Source organism: Mus pahari, chromosome 14 (assembly GCF_900095145.1).
Source record: "Mus pahari chromosome 14, PAHARI_EIJ_v1.1, whole genome shotgun sequence".
NCBI lineage: Eukaryota > Metazoa > Chordata > Mammalia > Rodentia > Muridae > Mus > Mus pahari.
Genome location: NC_034603.1, coordinates 84,006,973 through 84,031,042, shown reverse-complemented (window position 1 = coordinate 84,031,042; position 24,070 = coordinate 84,006,973). Strand labels below are relative to the sequence as shown.

General features: G+C 48.0%; 1 protein-coding gene across 5 annotated transcripts; it reads right to left on the bottom strand.

Moving 5' to 3' along the window:
- Nucleotides 1-1,192: 1,192 nt before the first annotated feature.
- Mfsd11 (major facilitator superfamily domain containing 11) lies at nt 1,193-23,817 on the bottom strand. 5 transcript variants are annotated; one of them, XM_021214120.2, is made up of 13 exons: nt 23,029-23,817; nt 22,507-22,562; nt 18,717-18,824; nt 17,835-17,914; nt 17,625-17,721; nt 16,004-16,062; nt 15,440-15,584; nt 13,118-13,158; nt 10,881-10,946; nt 7,811-7,936; nt 5,313-5,487; nt 3,242-3,377; nt 1,193-2,791 (listed from the first exon to the last, which is right to left on the bottom strand). In XM_021214120.2, exons 1-13 carry the CDS (start codon nt 23,122-23,124, stop codon nt 2,627-2,629), a joined length of 1,350 nt encoding a protein of 449 aa, XP_021069779.1. In that variant the 5' UTR covers nt 23,125-23,817; the 3' UTR covers nt 1,193-2,626. The 5 variants fall into 5 exon arrangements, with proteins under 5 accessions (XP_021069779.1, XP_029401559.1, XP_029401558.1 ...); XM_029545700.1 differs by having other exon boundaries at nt 1,849-2,791; nt 17,835-17,889; XM_029545699.1 differs by lacking the exon at nt 16,004-16,062 and having other exon boundaries at nt 1,834-2,791; nt 17,835-17,889.
- Between the last annotated feature and the right edge of the window lie 253 nt (nt 23,818-24,070).

Sequence of the window (24,070 nt, the reverse complement as noted above, 5' to 3'; positions counted from 1 at the left end):
TGGTCAGCTCTTAGCACCCACACTGGGTGGCTCACAATCACTCTAGCTCCAAGGGATCTGACGCCTCTGCCTTCTGACACTGACACAAGCATACACACATAATCAATAATAAGAATAAAACTCATCCCCCCCCCCCAATTATCCAACCAACTATACTATTTTTAGATTTATGGCATGTTTCAGAGTCAAAGTTCTGGGTGTGATGGCTATGCCTTTATTCCCAGCACTCAAGTCAAGAGGGAAGGCAGATCTCTGTGAGTTCAAGGCCAGTCTGGTTTAAGCTACTCTGAAGGAGAGAGGGGAGGTTGGAAGGGGGAGGGGAAAGGAGAGAGAGAGAGAGAGAGAGAGAGAGAGAGAGAGAGAGAGAGAGAGAGAGAGAGAGAGAGAATACACAAACCCAAATCAAAAACCAAAACCAAAAAACAAAACAAAACAAAACAAAAAAACCCACAAAAAACTAACAACCCCAAAGTCATGGAAAACAAGGTATGTTTCTTTGAGTTGGACTCACTGTACTGTGGACAGATAAATGTCAGGTTTAAAGGGAGGGCTCCTGTTATATAGAATATCCAGCAGGTCCAGACATAGGAAGGTTGTTAGTGGCTGCCACATCTGAGAAGGGCTGAGAAAATGCAAGACAGTTCTGTAACTATGGGGCTGTAGAGCCGGCTCAGGGTCAGGGTTGGTATTTGCCCTGGTTTGAATGAGAAGCCCCCCAACCCCTGCTGGCTCCCATAGCTGAAAGCTTGGCTCCCCCAGTTGGAGGAACTGTTTGGGAAGGACTGGGAGAAGTGTCACTGGAGGAGGGCTGGAGGGGTGGCTCAGTGCTTAAGAGCAGCAGCTGCTCTCCCAGAGGTCCTGAGCTCAATTTCTAGCACCCATGCAGAGGTTCACAACCATCTGTAACAGCAGACCCACAGGATCTGATGTTCTCTTCTGGTGTACATATATGCAGACATATATCTATATACATAAGGTACATAAAAACAATTCTCTAAAGCAGAAGCCATTCCCAGTTAGCTCTCTGCCACCAGCTTGTGGATAAAATGTGAGCTCTTGGCTACTGTTCTAGCCCCAGGCCTGCCCCACTGCCATGCTTGCCACCATGATGGTCACAGACTCACCCTCTGGAACTGTAAGCTCCAATAAACCCTTAAGCAAGTTCCCTTGGCTGGGCATTGGTAGTGCATACCTTTAATCTCAGCACTCAACCAGATCTCTGAGTTCAGGGCCAGCCTCATGAGTTCAAGGACAGCCAGCGCTACCCAGAGAAACCCTGTCTTGAAACAAGTTGCCTTGGTATCTCCTCACAAGAGGAAAGTAACTAAGACACCAGATACCGCACCCCATATCAGATGGTCTTTAACTGCCTGTTAAGTGCAGTTCGCAGGGATCAAATCCCCGTCTGACTTCCCTGAGCTCTGCAGGCAGGCCAGCTCACAACATATATACAGACAAGCCGCAGGCAAACACATACACTCAGAAATAAAATAAAAAAGAATTTAAAAATAAAATAAATAAAATACTGTCATTAGATATGGTGTCAGTTATACAACCTTAAGCACACATACCACACATACAAAGTTGGTGAATTTTAACCAGAGGTTGTTTCTGGCTTGGAAGAGCACAAGTTGGAGGACAACCTGCAGTACATAGAAGACCTGATCTTGATGCTTAATGAATACCTCAATCGTAAGAGTGTCAGTCCTTACGGGAGACAGTCTGTACTATTTAAGCATTCTCCCAGAGAGGATGGCCACACAGACCCCACTAGAGGGTGGAGTTTTCTTTATTGTAATGGTCAGGACAACCACAGCGTAAGTCCCCCCTCCAGTAAATACTCTTTCCTTCTCTAAATATGCTTTTATTAATTGACAAATGACACAGTCTTTACCTCATTGCACATAACCGGCCCCTTGCTGGGAGTAACAAGGTAAGACTTGTTCAACAAAGCATTTGAAGAGAAGCTGAAGTCTCAGCCCACGCGTGTGTGGTTGCATATTCTCACCACCCAGGCATTCTGGAGACAAAGGGAGGAGCATTGCCTGGTATACAAAGTCCGGGCCACTCAAGGCTGCATATCAAGACCCTAACTCTTAGGACTGGAGCGTTTTAAATCCTGTGTGGGGCACCTAGGATAACCCCAACACTGGAGGCGGGGGTGGGGGGCTGCAAGCCCAAGACCAGCCTGGGCTATGCAGTGAGATCCGGTCTCACACAGCTGTGTCTCAGCATCCTAGCTGTGTGTCACAAAATCATTCCCAGATCCACACATGGAGTGGCATCTGCTTCCTATTTCGAAAGAGTGAGGCATACTCCATGCACAGCCAGCTAGAATCCTGTGACACATGGCGAGCCAGGCAGGATCTTCCCTCGAGAACGAGGATGAAGGAGCCCTGATTGTGAGGAACTGAGGGAGGGGTGGACGAACATCTCGGAACAGCTGTAACTGACAGAGCGGGATTCCCTTCCTTTGCTAGCGTGAGCCGCTAGGATCTGTAAACTTTACTACCAACCCCGCCTGATTTCACAGTCTCAGTTCTCGCTTTAGCATCGTCCAGCGCTTATGAGACTGACTGACAGGCGGTCATGTGACCAGCTGTGTTTCCGGGAGACACTCATCTCATCAAATGCTTCCGTAGTCCGAGCCTCGGGCCACAATGGCAGCAGCGTCCCACTCCACAGCGAAGAAAGAAATGGTTCCGAAAAACCCAAATATCACCATGACCAGGAGTTGCCAATGAAGGAGGAGGTAGTTGCTGTAGAAAAAGGCCACGGCCGCACAGATGGACTAGAAGAAACAAGATAAATCACCAAGTGGGCCCCGGGGCCTCAGCTGCTCCAGTCAGCCCAAAGGACATCTGCAACTGGCGGTGTCCATGCAGACAGACTTCACTGGTCCCCAGCTCACAAATGCACCCCAACTTGCCTGACAGCAATAATCCAGTAAGCTGTGGCACAATAGTACAATAAAATGCACAGGATGAAAAGTCTGAGATTCTATGGAGAGATGGGGCTGGTACCTAAGGAAGTATTCACCCAGGTGCAGAGACCAGAATTAAAACCTCTCACCTACGCAAGCCCACTGAGCCCGGTTCTACACACACACACACACACACACACACACACACACACACACACACACACACACCCTTACAGGATGCTCAGCATTCATTTAAAAGCCACGGGAGGAGTGACCGAGAACAATGGGAAGGAAACTACTGCAGCACAATCCAGTTACCTGAACAAACTTAAAGACCGCGAAGGCTGGTGCGCTGTCTTCTGAGTAGAGAAAACCCAGAATGCTAAGCAGCTGGGTGTTGAAGCAGCTGTCTCCCAGACCCAGCAGGAAACTGCAGAGAATGGCAACTTCTTTGCTGAAGAAAAGAAAAACAAAACAAAACAAAACAAAACACAGGACTGGAAAGATGGCTCAGTGGTCAGGGGCATGTCCTGCTTCTGGGAAGGACCTGAGTTTGGTTCCCAGAACCCATGACTCCAGCAACAGAGGACCCAATGCTCTTCTTTGAACTCCACAGGCACCACTTGATATGTATGTATATGTGGGGAATTGCAGACTGGTCTCCAGTTGAGCTGAGGTCTGAACCCCAGTGGTGATAATTCACCTAAATGACACGGTAGGCGTTCCCTCATGCTCCTGGAACTCTGGCCCCTGCCTAAGTTACCATCCTCCACAGCCCCCAAAAGAGAAGTATGGTCAGTAGTCACGTAGGCAATGGCCCAAGGTTCTGACCTTCAGGCTAAACTCCTCCCCAGTTACCTAGCAACAGTGAGGACCAGAAAAAGGGCTGTTCAGCCCCGCCTTGCTCTCTTACTTGCCCCCCTCTCACCCTCTCTCTCTGTCTTCTCTTCTCTCTCCTCTCCTCACTCTTACTCCTTTCCTCTCTAGCCCCCCTCCTCTCTTTCCCCCTGCCTTTCTATAATAAAGCTCTTAAGCCATAGAGAGTCTCTGCTCATTAAGGCTGCACGCACTCTCTCAGGTGTTGGGGACCTCTGCCCTCATCCCTCTCTCCTATAACTCAGGGGCTCCCCCCAGGCAGGGCTATGCCTTGGCCACCCCCTGAAGAGTGGGATAGAGGAATGCCCACCCAGGGATGAGTGGAAGGTAGCAGCCCTCCCATGCCTGACAGACCAGAGGATAGGGAAAACTCTGGCGGGGTGTGGGCCTTTTCCCTTTGCCCTTTTCCCTGGGCCCCTTTTTTTAGTTCCCAACATATATATACATACATATACACACAAACACATATATATATATATATATATATAATTTAAATAAAAATATGCCGGGGTGGTGGGTACATGCTTTTAATCCCAGCATTCCAAAGGTAGAACCAGATGGACCTCTGTGAGCTCAAGACTATCCTGGTCTACAGAGGTTGCTGGGGACTGAGCCCAGGGACTCCTTAATGCTAGGCAAGCCCTACCACTGTACCACTCCCAGGCCCAGTACAGACCCAGGCTGCCCTGGAACTTGTGATCCTGTAGCCTCAGCCTCCTCCAGGAAAAGTGTGCAACACCCCTGTCCCCAAACGAGAATAAATAAATACTAACATGGCTGAGGTCTTTTCTGTGCTATTGGAGATTGAGCCCAAGGTCTCCCAAATTCGAGGCAAACTTCTTGTTTGTTTGTTTGTTTGTTTTTAAGGCAGGCTTTCTCTGTGTAACTCTGGCTGGCTGTCCTAGAACTCACTTTGTAGACCAGGCTGGCCTTGAACTAATATAAATCCACCTGCCTTTGTCTCTAGAGTGCTGGGACTAAAGGTGTGTGCCACCACTACGCCTGGCTCCAAGTAGACATTCTATATCCAGGGTTCCAGCCCCAGCCTCCCTAGTAGACTCTGTGGTGAACAGTTACGCTCACACGCACAGACCTTCACAGTCTAGCAAATCCTGGTCTACTCTCTTTGGAAAGCAAATACTGTCTTCTGGGCGAGGCTCCCTTGGGTCTGCAGATTTAGCCCCAGACACTGCATCTATGATGAATGAAATCAACTGATACCCTCAAACCATGAAGGACTGAGCAGCTGCTCGGCCAACAGCTGCCGCCGTGTCCCTCCCTGTCCCCCTCTAACATGAGAATAGTCCACTGCTAAAAAAACAGAGGGTAAAATTCTCATCAGGTACTTCTGAACCCCTGCATGGATCAAGAAGGACCCAGGAGGGCAGAGGTTAAAAGCAATCATTGCAAAACTACCTTGGGACTCTCTGCCCTCTCAGCTATTGACAGGTGACCTCACAAAGCTGACAGACTCTGAGAAGGACTAAGCACCCCACTTGGACAGTCAGCATACCTGGGCCTGATGTACGCACTGCTGTTGGTCCCTTCCACAGGGGCAATGGGTGCGTCTCCGGGTATGTTGAGAAAGATCAAGTAGAAGGCTACAAAGTGCACCAGGGTTCCGAGCAGCACGACCGGGTTCCTGCCGAAGCGATTGTTCTTGCTCAGTAGGCCGAAGAGGCTCCCACCTGTAGATTAGGACACAGGGACACTTCAGGGGGTTCCACCCACCACAGAACCAGTCACAGGTCATAGTGCAGAGCAGAAGAAGAATCTCAGATGTCCAATGTCTGCCCGGAAACAGGGAACGTCGCAGTGGGAACACTGAGGATGACTACAGCACTCACAGCCACGGCATCGACGTTAGCTGTAGTTCCAGCCAGCGATGCTCTTTCTATTCTTTCTGTGAATTAATACACCAATATACCTCCTATGCTTGCTGCCTAGTTAGAGAAACAAAAGGCTGTGCATAACTCATCAACTACCACTGTTGTAATGAGACTGGGTCGCAGGTAGCCCAGGCCTGTGCTGACCCCGCCACCACCTCCCCAATGGTGGATTAGACCTGTCACCCACCCCACAACCTGTCCGCTTCATGACTGGATGAATCACCGTGAAACTGTAGGGTGGCAACAAAGGCTTTTAGGAAGGTTCCCCCATCATAACAGCTTAGTGCCAAGGCCGGTGGCATGCCCTATAGATCTAGGGACCAGGAGACTGAGGGAGGAGGAGTTCAAAGCCAGCCTTGGCAACTGTGAGATTCTGTCTCATGGTTTTAAAACGAGTATGGTAAGCAGCTAGCTCAGTGGTAGGGTAGCTGGTCTAGTATGTACAAGGCTCCAGGGAATTCCTAGAATCTCCTCTCCCCCGCAAAGTTAGCAGTTAAAAAACTTCGAACGTGAATAGGGCTGTGGAACAAACTTGTAACAAGTTTGCAGCTAGCCTAATTCTATATTGTGAATTCCAAGTCAGCCAAGAGCTACATAGCAAGACCATATTAAATAATAATAATATTCTATAGTACAGTGTGGTAACTATGGCTAATGACAATTATCCGTGGGCTATAAGATAGCTAGTAGAAAGGATTTGAAAAGTTCCATAACAGAAAGCAATGATATAGCCCTGAGGTGGCTGATATACCCATTTCGCTGACCTGGGATCGGGTCATCACACAATGCGATGGACGCCACACTGTGCCCTGGTCCCCGGTGCCCACACAGCTGGTGCAGGCCCTCTGGAAAACAACTCTTAGAGCGCCTAGCCTTCTGCTAGCCTGCATTCTTCTTAATAAGCAACAGGGTACATCTAGAATTTTCCCGAGTTCTGTGAGTTACATCTAACTCTGCTACCCTGATGACTCATTTGTGCCCATGAGGAAACTGAAGGCAGGATGAGGCCCACCCCCAACTTAACCCCCACCCCCCTGCCCACTGCTTTCCATCAGTCTCTGCTGTCCTGCTCTCTGGGTCACACTCTTAGTTCTGCACACACATTGGCCACCAAGAGAGTCTGTGGAAGCTGATGGCATCCAACCTGCCTTAACCCGCTCTGAGGTTGAAAGCGAGCACAAATCAGTCCTGAGCGCCTTGCTTTTACAATGAGTGTCCTTTTCTAGACCCCACAAAGGTGTCAGCAGGTTTTTAACCATCCACCTAAACTTACAGGGCAGCAGAACTTTACAGACAGCTCCCCCTGTGACGACATCACACCAAGCAGGAACAGTCATTCCAGGAGAACCAGACTCAAGCAATAAAGCTCCCTTTGAACCACCTTGCAGAACCAGAATTGTGACAGCTGACAACAGCTTAACCACAGCAGACTCATCGCACGCCTTCTGCCTGGGTGCCACCGCTCTAGCCAGGGCTCTGATCCCAGCACCCAGGCCTGGCTGCCAGGAGGGCGGGGAAGACTGCTGGGGCACAAAGACTTCCAGCCTACCCAAGAAATCTGAACTCCAAGTTTAGGGAGGGACACCGCCTCAAAGAAATGACAGAAAGTGATAGAGGACTTTGGAAGCCCTCCACTGGCCTGTGAGTATACACTCACACACACTCTATTGGCCTTGTGTGCACACACCTGAATACACACACAAATAAGCAAAAGTTAAAAAAAAATAGTGATGATGGAAAAATAAAATGCACCCATTTGGATAAACATAAGTAGGGGATATAGAAACTCAAGGACAGGACAGAGAAGTGAAGAAGACCTAAGATTTATATCATTATGCTAACAAAATGTTTTTCTTTTCTCTTCTCTTCTCTTTTCTGATAAGGTCTTAAATAGCAGGCTGACCCAAAGTCACTATACAGCCAAGGATGACCTTGAATTCCTCGTGATCCTGCTTCCACCTCTCAGGACCCAGGAATATAGTCATCATGCCTGGCTCGGTTTCCTTTTTACAACTGAAACAGGTTCTCCCTTTATTGCCCAGGCTAGCCTCGAGCTCCTACAGAGCCAGCTTTCCAGCCTGACTCGGAATGAAAGGTTTTCAAACTAAAAAACCCAACCTACCTAAAATCTCTCCAATGCCGATGAAAATTCCAGAAAGTCCAATGAGGCTTTTCTCTTCTGTCCCAAATTTGTTTACAGCCCCAATACAGGTACCGTACACCCCAGAGAAGAAAGTCAGCTCCAGACCTGAAGAGGAAAAACCCATGGTTAGGTTAACTGTCCATCCAGGCCTTTTCCCGGTTTTGGTTTGTGTCTAGTAGCAGCTGGACTTGCCCTAGCTGAGGACACACGGACAAAATTCAGAGACATTTCCCCTCCCCAACACAGAGGCTCTGCAGGGCAGGCGGCCTTCAGGGGACTACATCATGTGACAGCTCCCTCACAAGACCAGCACTCCGGCAGGAGACACCAGAGTGGCTTGCTTTTCTGCCAGCCCAGTGACTGCACAATGAGATGACCCGCAGGAGAGAACCTGACACAGGTTCTCTGACTTCCGAGGCCCCGGATCTCAGGGGACTCAGTATGGGTGGCAGCTGTTGGTGTTTTTTGAGACAAGGTCTCACTTGTGCAGCTAAGGTCGGCCTCAAACTTGCATCTTTCTGACAGGCTCAGGCTGGTTTTCATTTTTGTTCATTTAGGTTTTTTTTTTTTTTTCAAAGGCTGGTGTGTTTACTTATGTATTTATTGAGAAGGGTTCTCTGTGTAGCCCTGGCTGTCCTGGACTCACTCTGTAGACCAGGCTGGCCTCAAACTCAGAGACCCACCTGCCTCTCCTTCCCAAGTGCTGGGATTAAAGGCGTGGGCCACCCCCACCCAGCTGATTTATTTTTATTATGGTACATATGGTGTTTGCCTGCAGGTATGTATGTCTCTGTACCATATGTATACAGTGCCCAGAGGTCAGAAGAGGCCTTTGGATCCCAGAGCTGGAATTACATATAAGCCACCACGCGAGTGCTGAGAGCCAAACCTGAGCCCCCAGGAAGAGTACAAAGTGTTCTTTTCTTTTCTTTTCTTTTCTTTTCTTTTCTTTTCAGATTTATTTATCTACTTATTATATGTAAGTAGCTGTCTTCAGACACTCCAGAAGAGGATGTCAGATCTCATCACGGATGGTTGTGAGCCACCATGTGGTTGCTGGGAATTGTACTCAGGTCCTTTGGAAGAGCAGTCAGTGCTCCTAACCACTGAGCCACCTCTCCAGCCTGTGGTTTTGGGTCGCCCCTGACTTTTACTCCTGACTCGTACTCTAATCTATGGCTCTGCTTTTGCTAGGCAAACGCTGACACTCAATTATGCAACTACACCCTCAGTCCAACCTCAGTAGGTTTTTTTAGGGGGTGGAGGGGGTGGGGGGATACAAGGTCTTGCTCATCTCAAAGTCAAACTGAGATTACAGGTGTAATCTTACACTAGGTCAGAACATTGATGTTTGAGTTACATTAAAAAAAACCAACCAACCGACCGAACATTAAATGGTAACCCCAGCTCTTAGGAGATAGAGAGGGTCAAGAGTTTGAGATCACTTCCAGCTTCACAGTGAGCTCTAGACCACCCTGTGCTCAACCGGAGATCAGGTCTCAAAAACAAAAGCAAGTAAACAAACAAGAACCACCACACACACACAAACACACAAATCAGCTCTGCCTGTCCTGGACTCACTCTGTAGACCAGGCTGGCCTCAAACTCAGAGATCCACCTTCCTCTGCCTCCTGGGTGCTGAGATCAAAGGCGTGCGCCATCATAGCCTCAGCTTTGTATACCTGCCTACCTGTATTTTATATACTAACATAGAATTACATAAAAATTTCTTGGGTAAAGATCAAGAGTAGGGGCCGGGCAGTGATGGCGCAAGACTTTAATCCCAGCACTTGGGAGGCAGAGGCAGGCAGATTTCTGAGTTTGGTCTACAAAGTGAGTTCCAGGACATCCAGGGCTACACTGAGAAACCCTGTCTCAGGGAGGCGAGGAGATCAAGAGTATAAAAAGTTCTAAAAGCCCTGATTTAAACCCCAGTCTATGGTTAAGTTTTTCAGAGCCTCAAACTAGGACAGCTCAAGGGGGCAGTTCCCACGTCTTTGGTAAAAACACAACTTAAACGGGCATGCTTCTGTACAGTCAGCTTGCAGGCAGGAGATGTCAAGGGTATAATATGAGCAGACAGAAACAGCACAAATTGAAGGGCTCATCAGCCCGTAAGAAAGCCGCCCTGAAGGGCCAGGATACGGTCAGCTGTTCCTATGGACACAGTGATGTTTCACACACTCTCCAACGTGCAAAGGAAGTTCCTGAAAATGGGTGGGGCTGCAGCTATGGCTCAGTAGGTAAGACAACTGCCTACTCTTGCAGAGGACCCAGGTTCAGTTCCCAGCACCCACACGGCAGCTCACAATCGTCTGTAACTCCAGTCCCAGGGGAGCTGATCTCCTCTGGCCTGCACTGGCAGTGATACACAATGGAGCACAGGCATGCACGCAGGGAAAACACACACATACACATAAAAAATAAGAAAAAAATAAGTAACGAACTAGGATAAAGTCAATAAAGCCTCTACATTCTAACCCTACAAAACCTTAAAACACATGTCTATCCCACCTTCCCAAGAAGAGACCAAGGGCTGCAGCTGCTCTCACACCGCCCGCCCTAGTTCCCTACGTGATGTCAGTCACGTGACCCCTCCTGGGTACATCCTGAGCGCCCCCTGCTGCTTTGACCTGGCTGGTCCAGGCTATCCCTGGTGGTAGGATCCTCCCACAATGAATCTGGGTTGGCCCCCTGACTGACTGTCACAGAGGCTAGGTCCAGGACGGGCCTTCAGGAGAGCTTGGTCAGCTTTTCCTGCAGTATTTTTGGGGCCTTTGGCCACTCTGAGGTCTGGCTCTCCTGTCACTCACATGAAGAGCTCACAGAAGGAGGGGGTTATTTATTCAGAGAGCAGGGCGGAACCCTGACAACAGGCTACGACACCCAGAAAGGTACCAGACATGTTTGCGAAATTGTTTTAGAGGCTCTGGCAGCTGCTGCTCTGAAAGCAGCCTCAGGAGGTGACAGGACAGCACTGTGCAGTCGAGCAGAGCATGAGAAATCCTGCCATCACCACGCAGCAGCAGGGCAGCAGGGGCAGCCTTACCTGTGTAGGCAGTCGTAACGCTCAGGAGCAGCATCTCCCTGGTGACGCACAGCTTCAGAGACTTTTCTGTAAGGAGAAAAATTGGACAGACTTAGCTGGATTTTAATCGGCAACCATTTCCTTCAGTCAGAACATTCCTCTCACCACTGAAGCCAGGAAATAGAGAGCCTAAACTTTCAGAGTAGAATGCGTGGGGCGTGACTGCTTATTCAAGTGCTTAAGCAGGTGCTAGAGACACACTGCCCTTCCTGTGTCTTTAGATCTTAATAATGACAGAGGAGGGGAAAGGAACCAGAATTACTCAAGACAATAAAAAGCTAAGTGGCCACTGAGAGGCTACAGAGGAGCCAGCCGACGGAGTATCTGGGTCAGAGACTGACTGCAGGTTGGTGTCCATGCTCTGCCGTTTACAGACACCTCGACCTCTGCCTCTGCACCTGGAGGTGTAGATGAGATCCGCAGTGGAGATCCATTGCTAAAGGCATGCCCCATGCCCCACTGAAGACAGGGTCTCACTCTGGCCCAGGCTATACTGGGAGTTACTATGTAGTCCAAGATAATTTGTAACAAGTCAATCTTCCTGTCAGTGTCCCGAGTGTTAGGATTACAGATGCAGACTACCATACATTCAAAACTGCACCTGAATTATTAATTATTGGGTTTTTTTTGGGGGGGTGTTTATTGTTTTTTTGTTTTTTTTTCAAAACAGGGTTTTTCTGTATAGCCCTGGCTGTCCTGGAACTCACTCTGTAGACCAGGCTGGCCTCGAACTCAGAAATCCGCCTGCCTCTGCCTCCCGAGTGCTGGGATTAAAGGCATGTGCCACCAGTGCCCGGCTAATTATTGTTATTAAAGCTGCATCTGAATTATTATCATTTTTGGAGACTCCTGTATCCCAGGCTAGCCTCAGACTCCTCGGTATGCGGATGATGACTGGCCCGCTTGCCCCTCAAGTACTGGAATACAGGGCAGAAGTATCAGAACCCACAAGCTTCAGGCGAGCCTGAGCTACACTCTGCAAATCCGTCTTTACGAAGTTGCTAGATGGCGGTTTCTGTGAGCTTTAACCTCGACTCTGGCCGTGAGTAGATCTTCTGGTAGACAGGTCCTAGACTACAAATTGGAAAGGTAGACCTCCAGTGATCTCGCTTCGGCAGGGAACCAACTATACCCTACTTGCTAATACGTAAAACCCCATTTGTAATTTATATTTAGGACTGCATCCCTCAAACATAGGCGGTGGATAAAAGCTGAATTAAACAGCTCTAATGACAGAGCATACATGTCCCACATCCTAGGTTCTTTCTAAAAGGAGGCCTTGTGACCTCTGAGCCAGGCGTCAGCTGATTAGATCGAGAATTTCCACTCTGGCATAAGGGACCTGACAATGTCTCATATCCCCAAGGGCCACAGGCACAGTGAAGTCCTGGGAGCTGATGGCTTGCAGCGGGCTGCTCCACGGAGTGACCGCCTTAGCAAGGCTATCTCCTGGGAAAGCAGGAAGCTGAGAGGCTGGAGTCGGAGCCTGCCCGTGTCTGAGGGAATGACTGTCTCCTGTGTGAATAGTCTGGGCTCAAATCCATCTCAGCCACCTACTGACCAGCTGGTTGACCTGGGATGGAACTTCCTGACAGCCTGCTGTCCCATCAGTAAGATAGATGGTGCTTGTTTGTAAAAGTTACAGTGGACATCAATGATCACATGCCCCGCCTGTCAACCACTGAGCCACCCAACCCCAACCTCATTCCCCATCCCCACCTCACTGGGTAACATTTCCTCCACATTCCCAGTACTGTTTGGTTACTTGTAAACAAATCTGAGAAGGCTCAGTATGGGCCCTGGAAACCTCAGCTTTCTTCTCTGGAATGAAAATGTCACCCACTGCCTATTACAGACTCCTTAGAACCACTGTGCACAAGGCAGCAAGAAACCTTACTCATGGAATGCTTGCTCCAAGGAGCAGCCTGGGTTTTCTCACCTCCCCACACCTGAGGCCTCCTCCCAGCCCTCACACACTCCTTAGGTGGGCAGAGTTACCGTTCATTCCTGACAGCCCCATGTTAGAGACACTGGTGGAGAAACTGGCGTACTTTAGAAGCACATACCTGGAAGACTGAAAACTCTGGGGATCGTCAACCCAGAGTTACGGGGTGGGGGTGGGGATGTGTGTGTGGGGGGCACAAATGCTGAAGGTGTCCCCGAATAGCTCTTACATTTCAGACACAGAGAATACTTACTAAACGCATCCACTGCCTTTGTCACATTGTTCTGGGCAGACCTGGGAAAATAAAACAGACTGATTTCTCCCTCCAATGCCCTCTTCTGTCCCCTAAGGGCACCAGGCACAAACATAGCACACAGATACACATACAGGTGAAACATCCACACATATTAAATACAACTTTTTTTTTTTTTTTTTTTTTTTTTNNTTTTCCAAGACAGGGTTTCTCTGTGTAGCCCTGGCTGTGCTGGAACTCATTCTGTAGACCAGGCTGGCCTCGAACTCAGAAATCCGCCTGCCTCTGCCTCCCAAGTGCTGGGATTAAAGGTGTGCACCACCGGGGGCTGGTGAGATGGCTCAGTAGGTAAGAGCATCCGACTGCTCTTCCGAAGGTCCGGAGTTCAAATCCCAGCAACCACATGGTGGCTCACAACCATCCGTAACAAGATCTGACGCCCTCTTCTGGAGTGTCTGAAGACAGCTACAGTGTACTTAAATATAATAAATAAATCAATCTTAAAAATAAAATCAATCTTCTGCTATAAGGACAAGAACATGACTGGCTGGAGGCATAGCTAGGGTGCTCTGAGATTTTCTTACAGGTGTATTACTTCTGTCGTCTCTAAAACTTAAGTCCATTAAGAACATGTCACTGCCGGGGCTGGCACATGGCTAGCCAGTAGTATTACTGAAACAAAGACCCAGAAGTTTTGCATGTAGGTGACAGTTCAGGACGAGAGAATATTAACTAAGCTGACATCATTCCTAAGAACTACACTTTTCCATGGGCACACAATCCCCTTCTCCAATTCCTGCTGACTACTGCTGTAACACAAAGCTGAGAAACAAACCTTACATATTGCTTAACACGTACACAAAGTCTGCTGAGCCATGCTAGGTGACATCATCTTATGGGTCAGCTGTCATCTAGCAGTCTGTCACTAAATCAACGCAGTGCGGTGCGCGACTGTATCACCTGAACATACCCTCAGTCCAAAGACCGTCCTGGTGCGATTCTCAGCTGGAGAGTTTTAGGAGTTCTTTGTTTGTTAATTACAAAGGCCACTCAGTAGCCAGGCATAGTGGCCCACACCTTAAATCCCAGCACTTAGGAGTCTGAGGCAGGTAAATCTCTGTGAGTTTGAGGCCAGCCTGGTCTATGCCACGAGATTCTGTCTCCCAGACAAATAAACAAGTAAGTAAATAAATGGCAAAACTTTTAACAATGGATGAAAAGTTGTAAAAAAAAAAAAATCTTCGGGCTGGAGAGATGGCACAGTGGTTAAGAGCATTGACTAATATTTCAGAGGTCCTGAGTTCAACTCCCAGCAACCACATGGTGGCTCACAACCATCTATAATGGGATCTAATGTCTTTTGGGGTGCCTGAAGACAGCTACAATGTACTCATATAAATAAAATGAATAAATTAAAAAAATCTTCATAGTTTGACAACTCAAAAACAAAATAAGCCTCTAGTTTTTCTTTTTCTCCCTCTCAAATCTAACCAGACAAATCACCTATAATTTTTGGTTATGTAAGGTTTTGGTTTGAAACAGGTCTTATGTAGCCTAGGCTGGCCTTGAACTTGCTATGAACTTGCTATGAGCTTCAATTCCTAATCCTCCTGCCTCCATTTCCCAAGTCCTGGGACTACAGGTATGCGCCACTATGCCTGGTGACCAGATACCTGAAACAATGTCACTCCTGAAATGAGCTCAGGTGACCGAGTATGCTGGCACTCACTTGGGATTCCAGCAGCAGGGGCTGACACAGGAGGGTCTCCTGTCCAGGCCTGCCTAAGATATGTAGTGAGATCCCATCTCAATCTCAGAAAGAAAAGGCTCAGGTAATTACAGTATTGGAGACTTCATGTACAGATGACTGTGGGGGCAGGGAGCCCAGGCCCTGAGAACTGCAGGATCCTGACACTCACTCACACCACAGCACTAGGAAGCCTGAACACTGGGCCACAGGCCCAGGCCCGAAGGCAAAGCATCTGTCCCTCACCTATCAGCCCAGCCTCCCACAGGGCAATGGGGGAGAAGGCTGCTGCTCACCAGAGCAGGAAATTGAGGCCTCGGGACATGATGTGATAGGGTTTTGGGCTGTGAGGGTCATCTGACAGCTGGGGAAGGATGGAAGTCCCCGGGGATCTTTCACAGCCTCCCTTCTAGACCCTCCCCTTCTGTTCCCCAGGACTCTCCTTCACCTTTGCTTGAAAGTTCTCCCCATGCCTGCCTGTCAGAGAGCAGCTGGGATAAACCAGCTTAGTAATCCCTAGACCATGGCTACGCAGAATCTACTCTAACACAAAGAAGAGTGTTCCGGCGTCTTACTCGGTGGCTTCCATGTCCTGGTCATCGCAAGACTCTTCTTCTCCAAGGACATTCTCAGGATCTGGTTTCCGAATGAGAAAGAACAGAACGGTCCCCACGAGGCTTATCACTGTCAGAGCAATGAACACTGTCCTTCGGTCATGCTCTAGGGACAAAAGCAGAGAGTGGAGGAGTCCGTGAGTGTCATGCCCACTGGCTGTCCCCAGGCAGTGAAACATTTCCTCAGTACATTTTTAAGGTAAAAACTTAGGAGAAGGAAACAGCCACTTTCATCTTCGTCTTTCAGCTAGAGACTACGAAGAGCAAAAGAAACAACAGTCCGAGAACAGAACCTTCTCTTCTAACCTGGGGAGGGCACGGATCCAACAAGGGAGCAGCACGGACCCTTGGGAGCCTGGCTAGCATGCACTGGCAAAGCACAGCCACTTGGGAAAAGGCAAGCGTCAGGAGAAACATCAGGGTGCCAAAGTTCCCCGGAGTGCTGCTTAGAGCAGATGGGCCGTTCTGTGGACCTGCTGCTCACTTTCATAACCATCTGAATAAAGCAACGTGAGTAAGACCAACCTGAAATCTGGGTTTTCCCTTGCCAGGCAAAATATATGTAGAGATTTCCAAAGAACAAGCTGTGGGGGGAAAAAGGGAGAAGATGCTGGGGCATCACTGGAGTCCTCTGGCTAGGTTGTTTATTTACTTGAAACGGGGTCTCAGGAGTACTTCTGGCTGGCCTGGGACTCCAGAGAGCCACCTCCCTCAGCCTCCTGTGTGCTGGGACAAAGGACCAGCGTCACTGTGCTCAGCTCACACTTGGGGTTTTTATAACCACACCCATTATTTGGAGAGAAGAAAGAAGCTAGTGAGAAAAATGGGAGGTGATTTTTGTAAAGAACCTACCTGCCCTAGGTTCCTTAGCAGGACAAATACCACCTGACTTTCTAAGCAAGTTAACTGACCCATAAGCATGTGACAGTAACCTGATTTGGCACCGCCCCGGCAGGACCTGATTCACTTGGATACATGTGACTTACTGGGAAACAGACTTATGCTACTTTTAAGTCGTAAAATATAAAGCATTTGTGAACAAACCGTGCAACTTAAGTATCCATATCTCCAATCCTTGGCATACTTCCCTAAGGAGCGATCACTCACTAGCTCTCCTGTGTCTCAATCTCTAACTCTTTAAAGCTAAACTTCTATGCCAGGCCTGGTGGGGTACACCGGTAGTCTCAGCTACTTGGTAGGCTTGAAGCAAAATAGTCACGATGAGTCCAAGAGTTTGAGGCCAGCCTAGGGAGACACCCAACCAAACAGAACACACACACACACACACACACACACACACACACACACACACACACACCCTTCCACCACCACCAACTAAACATTCAAAATTAAGTCTTATGAAAACCCAAAAAACTTTCAGGTTTTTGTTGTTGTTGTTGCATTTAGTTGTTTGTGCAGGAGAGGTGTGCCAGGGCTACAGGGCACAAGTGGAGGTCAGGGGACAACCTGTTGAGGGAGTTGTTCTCTCCTTCTACTACGTGAGCCTAAGGCCAGAACTCAGGCCATCAGGTCTGGTGGCAAGGGCTTTTATCCATGTGCCATCTCGCTGGCTTCAGGCTGGCTTTGAACTCACTGCAATCTTCCTGTCTCTACCTCTTGAATGCCGGAGTTACAGGTGCATTCCACTATACCCAGCTCTTCAGGATATACTACTGAAACCAACAGGCATAAGATGAATGAGAATGACCGCTGTGGCTTCTTTCTCAGAAAATACCTCCCGTGCCGTATGGTTCAGACTTGGTACCGCCATCCTCCCTTCTGAGTCCCAGTGTACTCGTTCACAGCTATCAGGCAGTGCAGCCTGGCCGAAGGATGTTGCTCCTGGACCCCAGATAGCCATATTTACATGGGTTAACTTTCAGTCTCCATTTTCTCATCTGTGGACTACAGATAATGCCTTCTACCTCCTAAGCTTGCGTGAAGATAATTAAACAAATAACCCCAAAGCCCTAAACTATAGAGGATGCTAGGTTGATATTTTCTATTTGCTAATTTTAAATTTTAGTAAAATAGGTGCCTGCGCTTTATGTCAATCACAGAGGGAATCTGTACCACACGGTAAAGATCTAGTAAGTGACGTCACAAGGAAACCCAAGGGAGGACTGAGCTCTAAAGATATTATTACCTAGACTGTAAGAGTGCCCAGAAAATTCCGCTGTTTCTCCCAATTGTGTGCTCATCAGAATTTATCGTCAGGCAATTTCCTTGTGCTGTCCAAAGGACTAAAATTCAAAGCAAAAGTTCATTAAAAGTATGACATCAGGTGGCTTCTGGCACTACCCCGTACACCACACCCTCGCCCCAGGGAAGTGTGTTTGACAGGATGCTCACTCACCAGCAGCGGCAATTCCGATGAAGACAGATGCTGTGTAGAAGGACCATGGGAAAGGCTGGATAAAAACGGCAATGTACATGCTAAAATACAACAGGTCAGCGCATTACAGTCAAACAGTATGTGAGACAGAGCTAAGCATGCCGCCCCAGGGCCAGCACAGAGGTTCTCATCCTCAGCTTCACCTGGAAGCTCTCTTATGAAAGAAGCAGAAATGTGAGTTGGTTTGAGTTGGTTTGGGCCTGTTTCTTTTCTTTTTGCTTTTTTTTTTTTTTTGCCCTGGAAGAGATCAAGCCTCTGAGTATGACAGGGCTGTGGTCTGCCACTGAGCCTTCCCCAGGGCTGTGACAGGGCTGTGGTCTTCACTGAGCCTCTCCAGGTCAGGCTGCTCGCTGTTTACCACATCAGGATGTTAATGGACATTTTGCAGATTTGCAGCAACTGTCATGAGCTCAGTGCAGGATGAAGCCCGAGCCCAGAAATATCTCCTAATTTCACATAAATCTGCTTGCCAATGTAACAGAAAGCAAACTTATTTCATGGAAGGCTCTTTTCAACCCCAAGAGAGGTTTTTGGATTCTGATTATCAATAAGACAAACGCTGATATCCATGAGACAGGTTGGAACCTGATGATAGTATGAAGAATTCCAAAGGCTGAGCCAGGAGGATTCCCAGTTTGGGGACAGCCTGGGTCTGGGCTACCGTGCGACCTGGTTTCAAACATAAAAACCAACTTGATACACTCGTTGGTTAGAACTTCAGTGTTCCTGAGCAACACCACTAGAGTCAGACCCCTGAAATAACTACTTTCTATGTGCTTGAGAGATGATCTGAAGTGCTCTCCATTAAACAAGCGATGGGGGGAAATAAAAAGACCCACTCACCTGTAAAAGAAACCACTGACAAACATAGAGATCTGAGGTCCAACAATGGCCACCACGGACGGAGTGATCAGATTTGAAGCCGAGAACACGCCATAAATAATTGCCAAGCTGTTCAATACACAGAAGGGAAAAAAAGAACAAAAACCTTAAGTAACGCATCCCAGAAACTCATGTTTAAAATCCTGCTTAGGTGGCCAGATGGCCCAGTGGGCAGAGGCACCTGTGCAAGCCTACAGACCAAGCTCCATCCCCAGAACCCACCACAAGAGAACCAACTCCTAGACTGTCCTGTGATCTCCACTCACGCACTGCGGTATGTGGCAACTCATATACACATACACAAAGTAAGATAATGTAAAATTCTATCCATAATATGTAAATTTTATAAGTTCACAAAAAATGTCACGGACTTTAGTCAGAATTTATATTTATATCCTTAGAATAAAGTTCTCATTTATATAACATATAAAAATATACATTTACTTCATGAATATATTAGTTATTGATAGATAGATAAAGATTTTGTTGAGACGGGACCCTACTATGTAGCTCTGGCTGGGTTTGAACTCACGGCAATCCTGCCTCAGCCTCCTGAGTGCTAAGATTACAGGCATGCAAACAATAAAAACTGGCTGGTTTTTATTTGTTGGTTTTGATAGGGTCTCTAAATCTTGCCCTGGGTGGCCTCAAACCTGCAGCCATGCTCCTGTCTATCTGTCTGTCCCAGGAGAGTGTTGGGATTACAAACACGTGTCACATCTGGCTTGTATTAAGTATCTGTATTATGCTTCTTTCAGCCAGCTTGCCTATAACATGATTCCAAGCACTGCTTTTAACAACGTGAGTGGCGAGAAGTCCTGTGCCGAGCACTTCACAAATATTTCCTCTTTTAAGTCTAGATGCTAGAGAAGGAAGGCGTTACTACCCAGTCTCACTTTATAGGAAACAGAACGGCTGTGAGTGAGTTGCCTAAGTTCAGCCAGTCCTTAGGGAATGGTGAGTCAGTCTCCAGCCCAGGAAACTTTGCTCCAGGGGCCCCACAAGTGGTCTGTTCATTGCAGCTTCTGGGAGCTGCGTGGCAATTCTCTGCTATAGATAACAAGCCAAGTTATAACGTGTTTCACTAGAACTTATTTACTTATTTATTTGCCTGAATATCTTTCAATCACTCCTCAGCCCTGTTACATACACACTGCTCAGTTACACATATAAGTTATATAAATATGCAAGTTATTTATATGGGCAGTTGATTTTGAGACAGGATTATGTAGCTTGGACTGGCCTTGAACCCACAATTCTCCTGCCTGAGCCTCCCATATACCAGGATTACAAGCATACACACAATGTCTAACCCTACATGTATCTTTGTTTTTCCCTCGCTAGTATATACATATCTTTTGTAGTTGTTTTGGCACAGGGACTCTTATGTAGCTCTGGATGTACGACAACTCTCTCTGTAGACCAGCTGGCCTTGAACTTACAAACATTCCCTTGCCTCAGCCTCCCAAGTGCTGGGATTAACCCAGTTTACTATACAGTCCTTGAACTCAAGCTATCTTGAGGATTCACATTTTATTTATTAGGCAGTGTTTATCTGCCTAATTCATTCCAATCTGTAAATTCATATTTCTCTGGCTTCCATAAGCCACTCACATATTGAATGTATTCTTTCATTTGTTCTTTAAAATACACAGAAAACACAGTACTACCAAGTTGTAACAGTTTTAATTATCTAAAAAAGTGGACACTAAAGTCCACCTATCCTCAGATACCATATACTATATTTAGGTAATAAAGAACCAAAATAGCCGGGCGTGGTGGCCACGCCTTTAATCCCAGCACTCGGGAGGCAGAGGCAGGCGGATTTCTGAGTTCGAGGCCAGCCTGGTCTACAGAGTGAGTTCCAGGACAGCCAGGGCTACACAGAGAAACCCTGTCTCGAAAAACCAAAAAAAAAAAAAAAAAAAAAAAACCAAAATAAGGAGAGTTTTGGAATTAGGAGGATACACCAAACCTATAAATGTAGAGAAATTAAGAAGGACCTAGGCATAGCAAGGCCTGCCTACCATTCCAGTACTCAGCAGGTTAAGTTAAGCATGGCTGGGTTCCAGATCAGGGGGGACTACAAGGTAGGACCTTCTCAAATAAATGCAGAGTGTGTATAGCTTAACCTCACAACTCTACAATTTATACACACTAGAGATAAACATGCATGACTCTTGTCAATTAAAAGTTTTGGTTTCGTGAAAAAAAAAAAGTTTTGGTTTTCTGATTTAAGAGAACCCAGAGTTCGATGAGGTACATTTGATTAATCCCAGCACTAGGGAGGCAGAAGCAAGAGGATCTCTGTGACTTTAAGACCAGCCATTTTGAGTCCAGCCTGATCTACGGAGTGAGTTTCAGGACAGCCAAGGGGACATGAAAAACCCGGTGTCAAAAAAACCAAAGTAAATAAATAAATAAATAAATAAGACCAGTCAGGGTTACAGAGTAAGACCCTGCTAACCACTAAACAACCGCCCCCCGTCTAGTTTGTCCTGTATCTCAGCAGGGGGTAATGCCAAGTTGACAGAGGCCTCATTGTCACCTTCCTGATAACAGGGGTGAGTCCTGAAGAGCCTCTGAGAAGATGCTGAATTCTTTGATGTAAGTTATTGGAAAGAGGAGAAAAGAGGAAAAAAAGAGTACCCTGAAGCCAGGCCGGATGCTACAGGTTTCTAAACTTAACACTAGGGAGGTGAAGTAGAGACCTGAAGTTCAAGGTTATCATGTGTTATGCTACAAGCTCAAGGCCAGACAGGGGTCAAGGCAACATGAGAGGAGGCAATTGGAAGGAGAGAGGTTGTATATGTGCATGCATTTAGCACATTTCCAGCTACAAATCCAAAGTACTACAGACCTGTGCAGTTTTCATTTTCTATGTCTAAACAGCATAAAAATCTTTTTATTTATTTATTTATTGGACTTTTTTTTTCTCTCTCAAGACAGGGTTTCTCTGTGTTTTCTCTGGCTGTCCTGGAACTCACTCTGTAGACCAGGCTGGCCTTGGACTTCGAAATCCACCTGCCTCTGCCTCCCAAATGATGGAATTAAAGGCGTCCGCCACCCCTGCCCGGCTTCAGCATAAAAATCTTAAAGCTTCTGATGAAATTACAAATTGAGAATGAGATTACAAAGCCTCAAAAATCCAGTGTTTCAACAACTACAGCACTGTTTAGGATTAGAACATGATTCTGACAAGACTTGCGTGCATATTGAGCCGGAAGCACTACACTGCCTGCATAGCCATGATTTTAGTGAAGAACCTGGGGTCAAGAGATAACTTGCTGGACGTAGGCAAAGCACTCCAGTTCTGAAGGCAGGTTTTCAATCCCAGAGTCTAAAATTCTACAGAAGACCTTTAGTCATCATCATAAAGAAATCTACCATCACATTTATTTATTTTGGGATTGAAGGCATGCACCCCTATGCCTGCTCAGGAACTTTCTTTTACTACATTTTAAAATTTATGTCTGTATGGTAGGAGAGTGTTCGCCTGTGTGGAAGTCACATGAGAACCTGCCGGAGCGGGTTCTCTTCTCCCATCATGTACGTTCTGAGGATTAACCCAAGTACTCTGGGAGGTATGGGGCTGTATCTTGACCTATGGTTGGCTCAAAAATCAGAAAAAGAGAGACAGATTTGACACAATCATAGCTACTCTTCAGTTACAACATTTTATTGCTGCTTTTCCTGAGGAGATGTATGGAACTACGACATGCAAAATAAAATCATGCACACAGTACAATACCTGGTATATCCACTGCCATGAAAATCTGTGCTATTTAAGCTCCTGATGACAGTTTGCTGTGTGGAAGATAAAACTCATCAATGAAAACGACTTGCCATCTCCTTCCCCGCGGGAAAGCCTAAATACTCAGGAAAAAAATGTTATGATCCAAACTTCTGACCCAAGCCACCAGGAGAGGAGGAAAAAACGACTCAATTGCAGAAGACATACTCGAGATGGGGAAACAGATAATCAGCTGTACCCACAAGCCACCCAAGCACTAAACGCAGAGTTTAACACTCACAAAAATTAAGGTAACTATGGTCCATACTCAAACTGCAAGCCGCATCTGAGTATTAACGCAAATGTTTAACACCATGTAAACGCGAAATATCTGATACTCGAAATTTAGAAACCGAGGAAGGGTAGGCTGAAAAACAGGAGGTGCAATCTTGGCGTGGTAGAGGACATAAACGTTTATTGTCACAGCTGGAGTGCATTCAGCCGGGCAATTCAAAGGAAGGAGTACAGATTCCAACTCACCGCCACATTTCCACAAGTCTGAAAGGCGGTGAACATAAACATAAAGGCAACTCCTAAAATAACGACGTTGAAAAGCTTTTTAGACTCCGGGGACATTTTGGCTCCGTTTGCTCGGAGGCCAGCAGCGGCCCAGGACAGTCACCTCCTCTCCTCCAGTCGAAACCCCTGACAGCCCTGAGGGAAGAAACCAGACGAGAGAACCACGCAGCCAGACTGCCGATTTCCAGTCCTGGGATGGGAATCGCGGGTTCAAGGGAAAGCTCTCCCCACCGGCACAGTCGGGAGCCTCCGGGGACGCGACCGAGTGCAGAGGAGACCCGGGGTCAACCCGCGCCAACTCCAGTTGCAGGGACCGGGATCCGGGGGCAAGGACGAGCAATAGCAGCTGCTGGGGCCCGCCCTCCGGGCCTGACTCACAGCAGATCACGAGACCGGTCAGCTGACCAGGGTCTGGTCGCAGCGCCCGCCGGGAAATGTAGTCCCCGGCGCCCCGTGGGGGGAGGGGAGGGTACGGCCGCACGCTGTGGCTAGCGCGTACCTTAGGTTTACACTTCCCGCCCCTTCCTAGAGAGGAAAGGCCCCGAGAAGTGAAACCAAGGCAGCGGGCCTCAGTCAGGAGCGGCGGGAGAGGGGGACGGGAGGTGGCCCCGGGACAGAGAGGCAACTGGGAGCACAAGAACCCGCTCCGACAGGCGGGGCTGAACGGCGCCTGGAGCCCGGGCATTGGCGTGGGCAGGGGGGCGGGGCCCTGGTGGGGCGCGCTTCCTCTTTCTCCCTCCGTAGAGTCTCGTTCTACCCGGAGCCCGCGCCCTCGCGGGCCTCGCCCACGGCGGAGCCTTTGGCGGGCTTTCTAACCGCCTTCTCGGGCCGCTCCCCCGCCCCTCCGCAGTGACTGCGCGCTTTCCGCCCGCCCGCCGCGCCTTGCGCAGGCGCGCCCGGGAGGGGCGGGGCGCGCGGCGGCGACGTTACGCAACGCGGCCGAATGGGCCAATCGGGAGATTCATTTCCGGGTGGCGCGGGCGCCATTTTGTGAGGGTGGGTA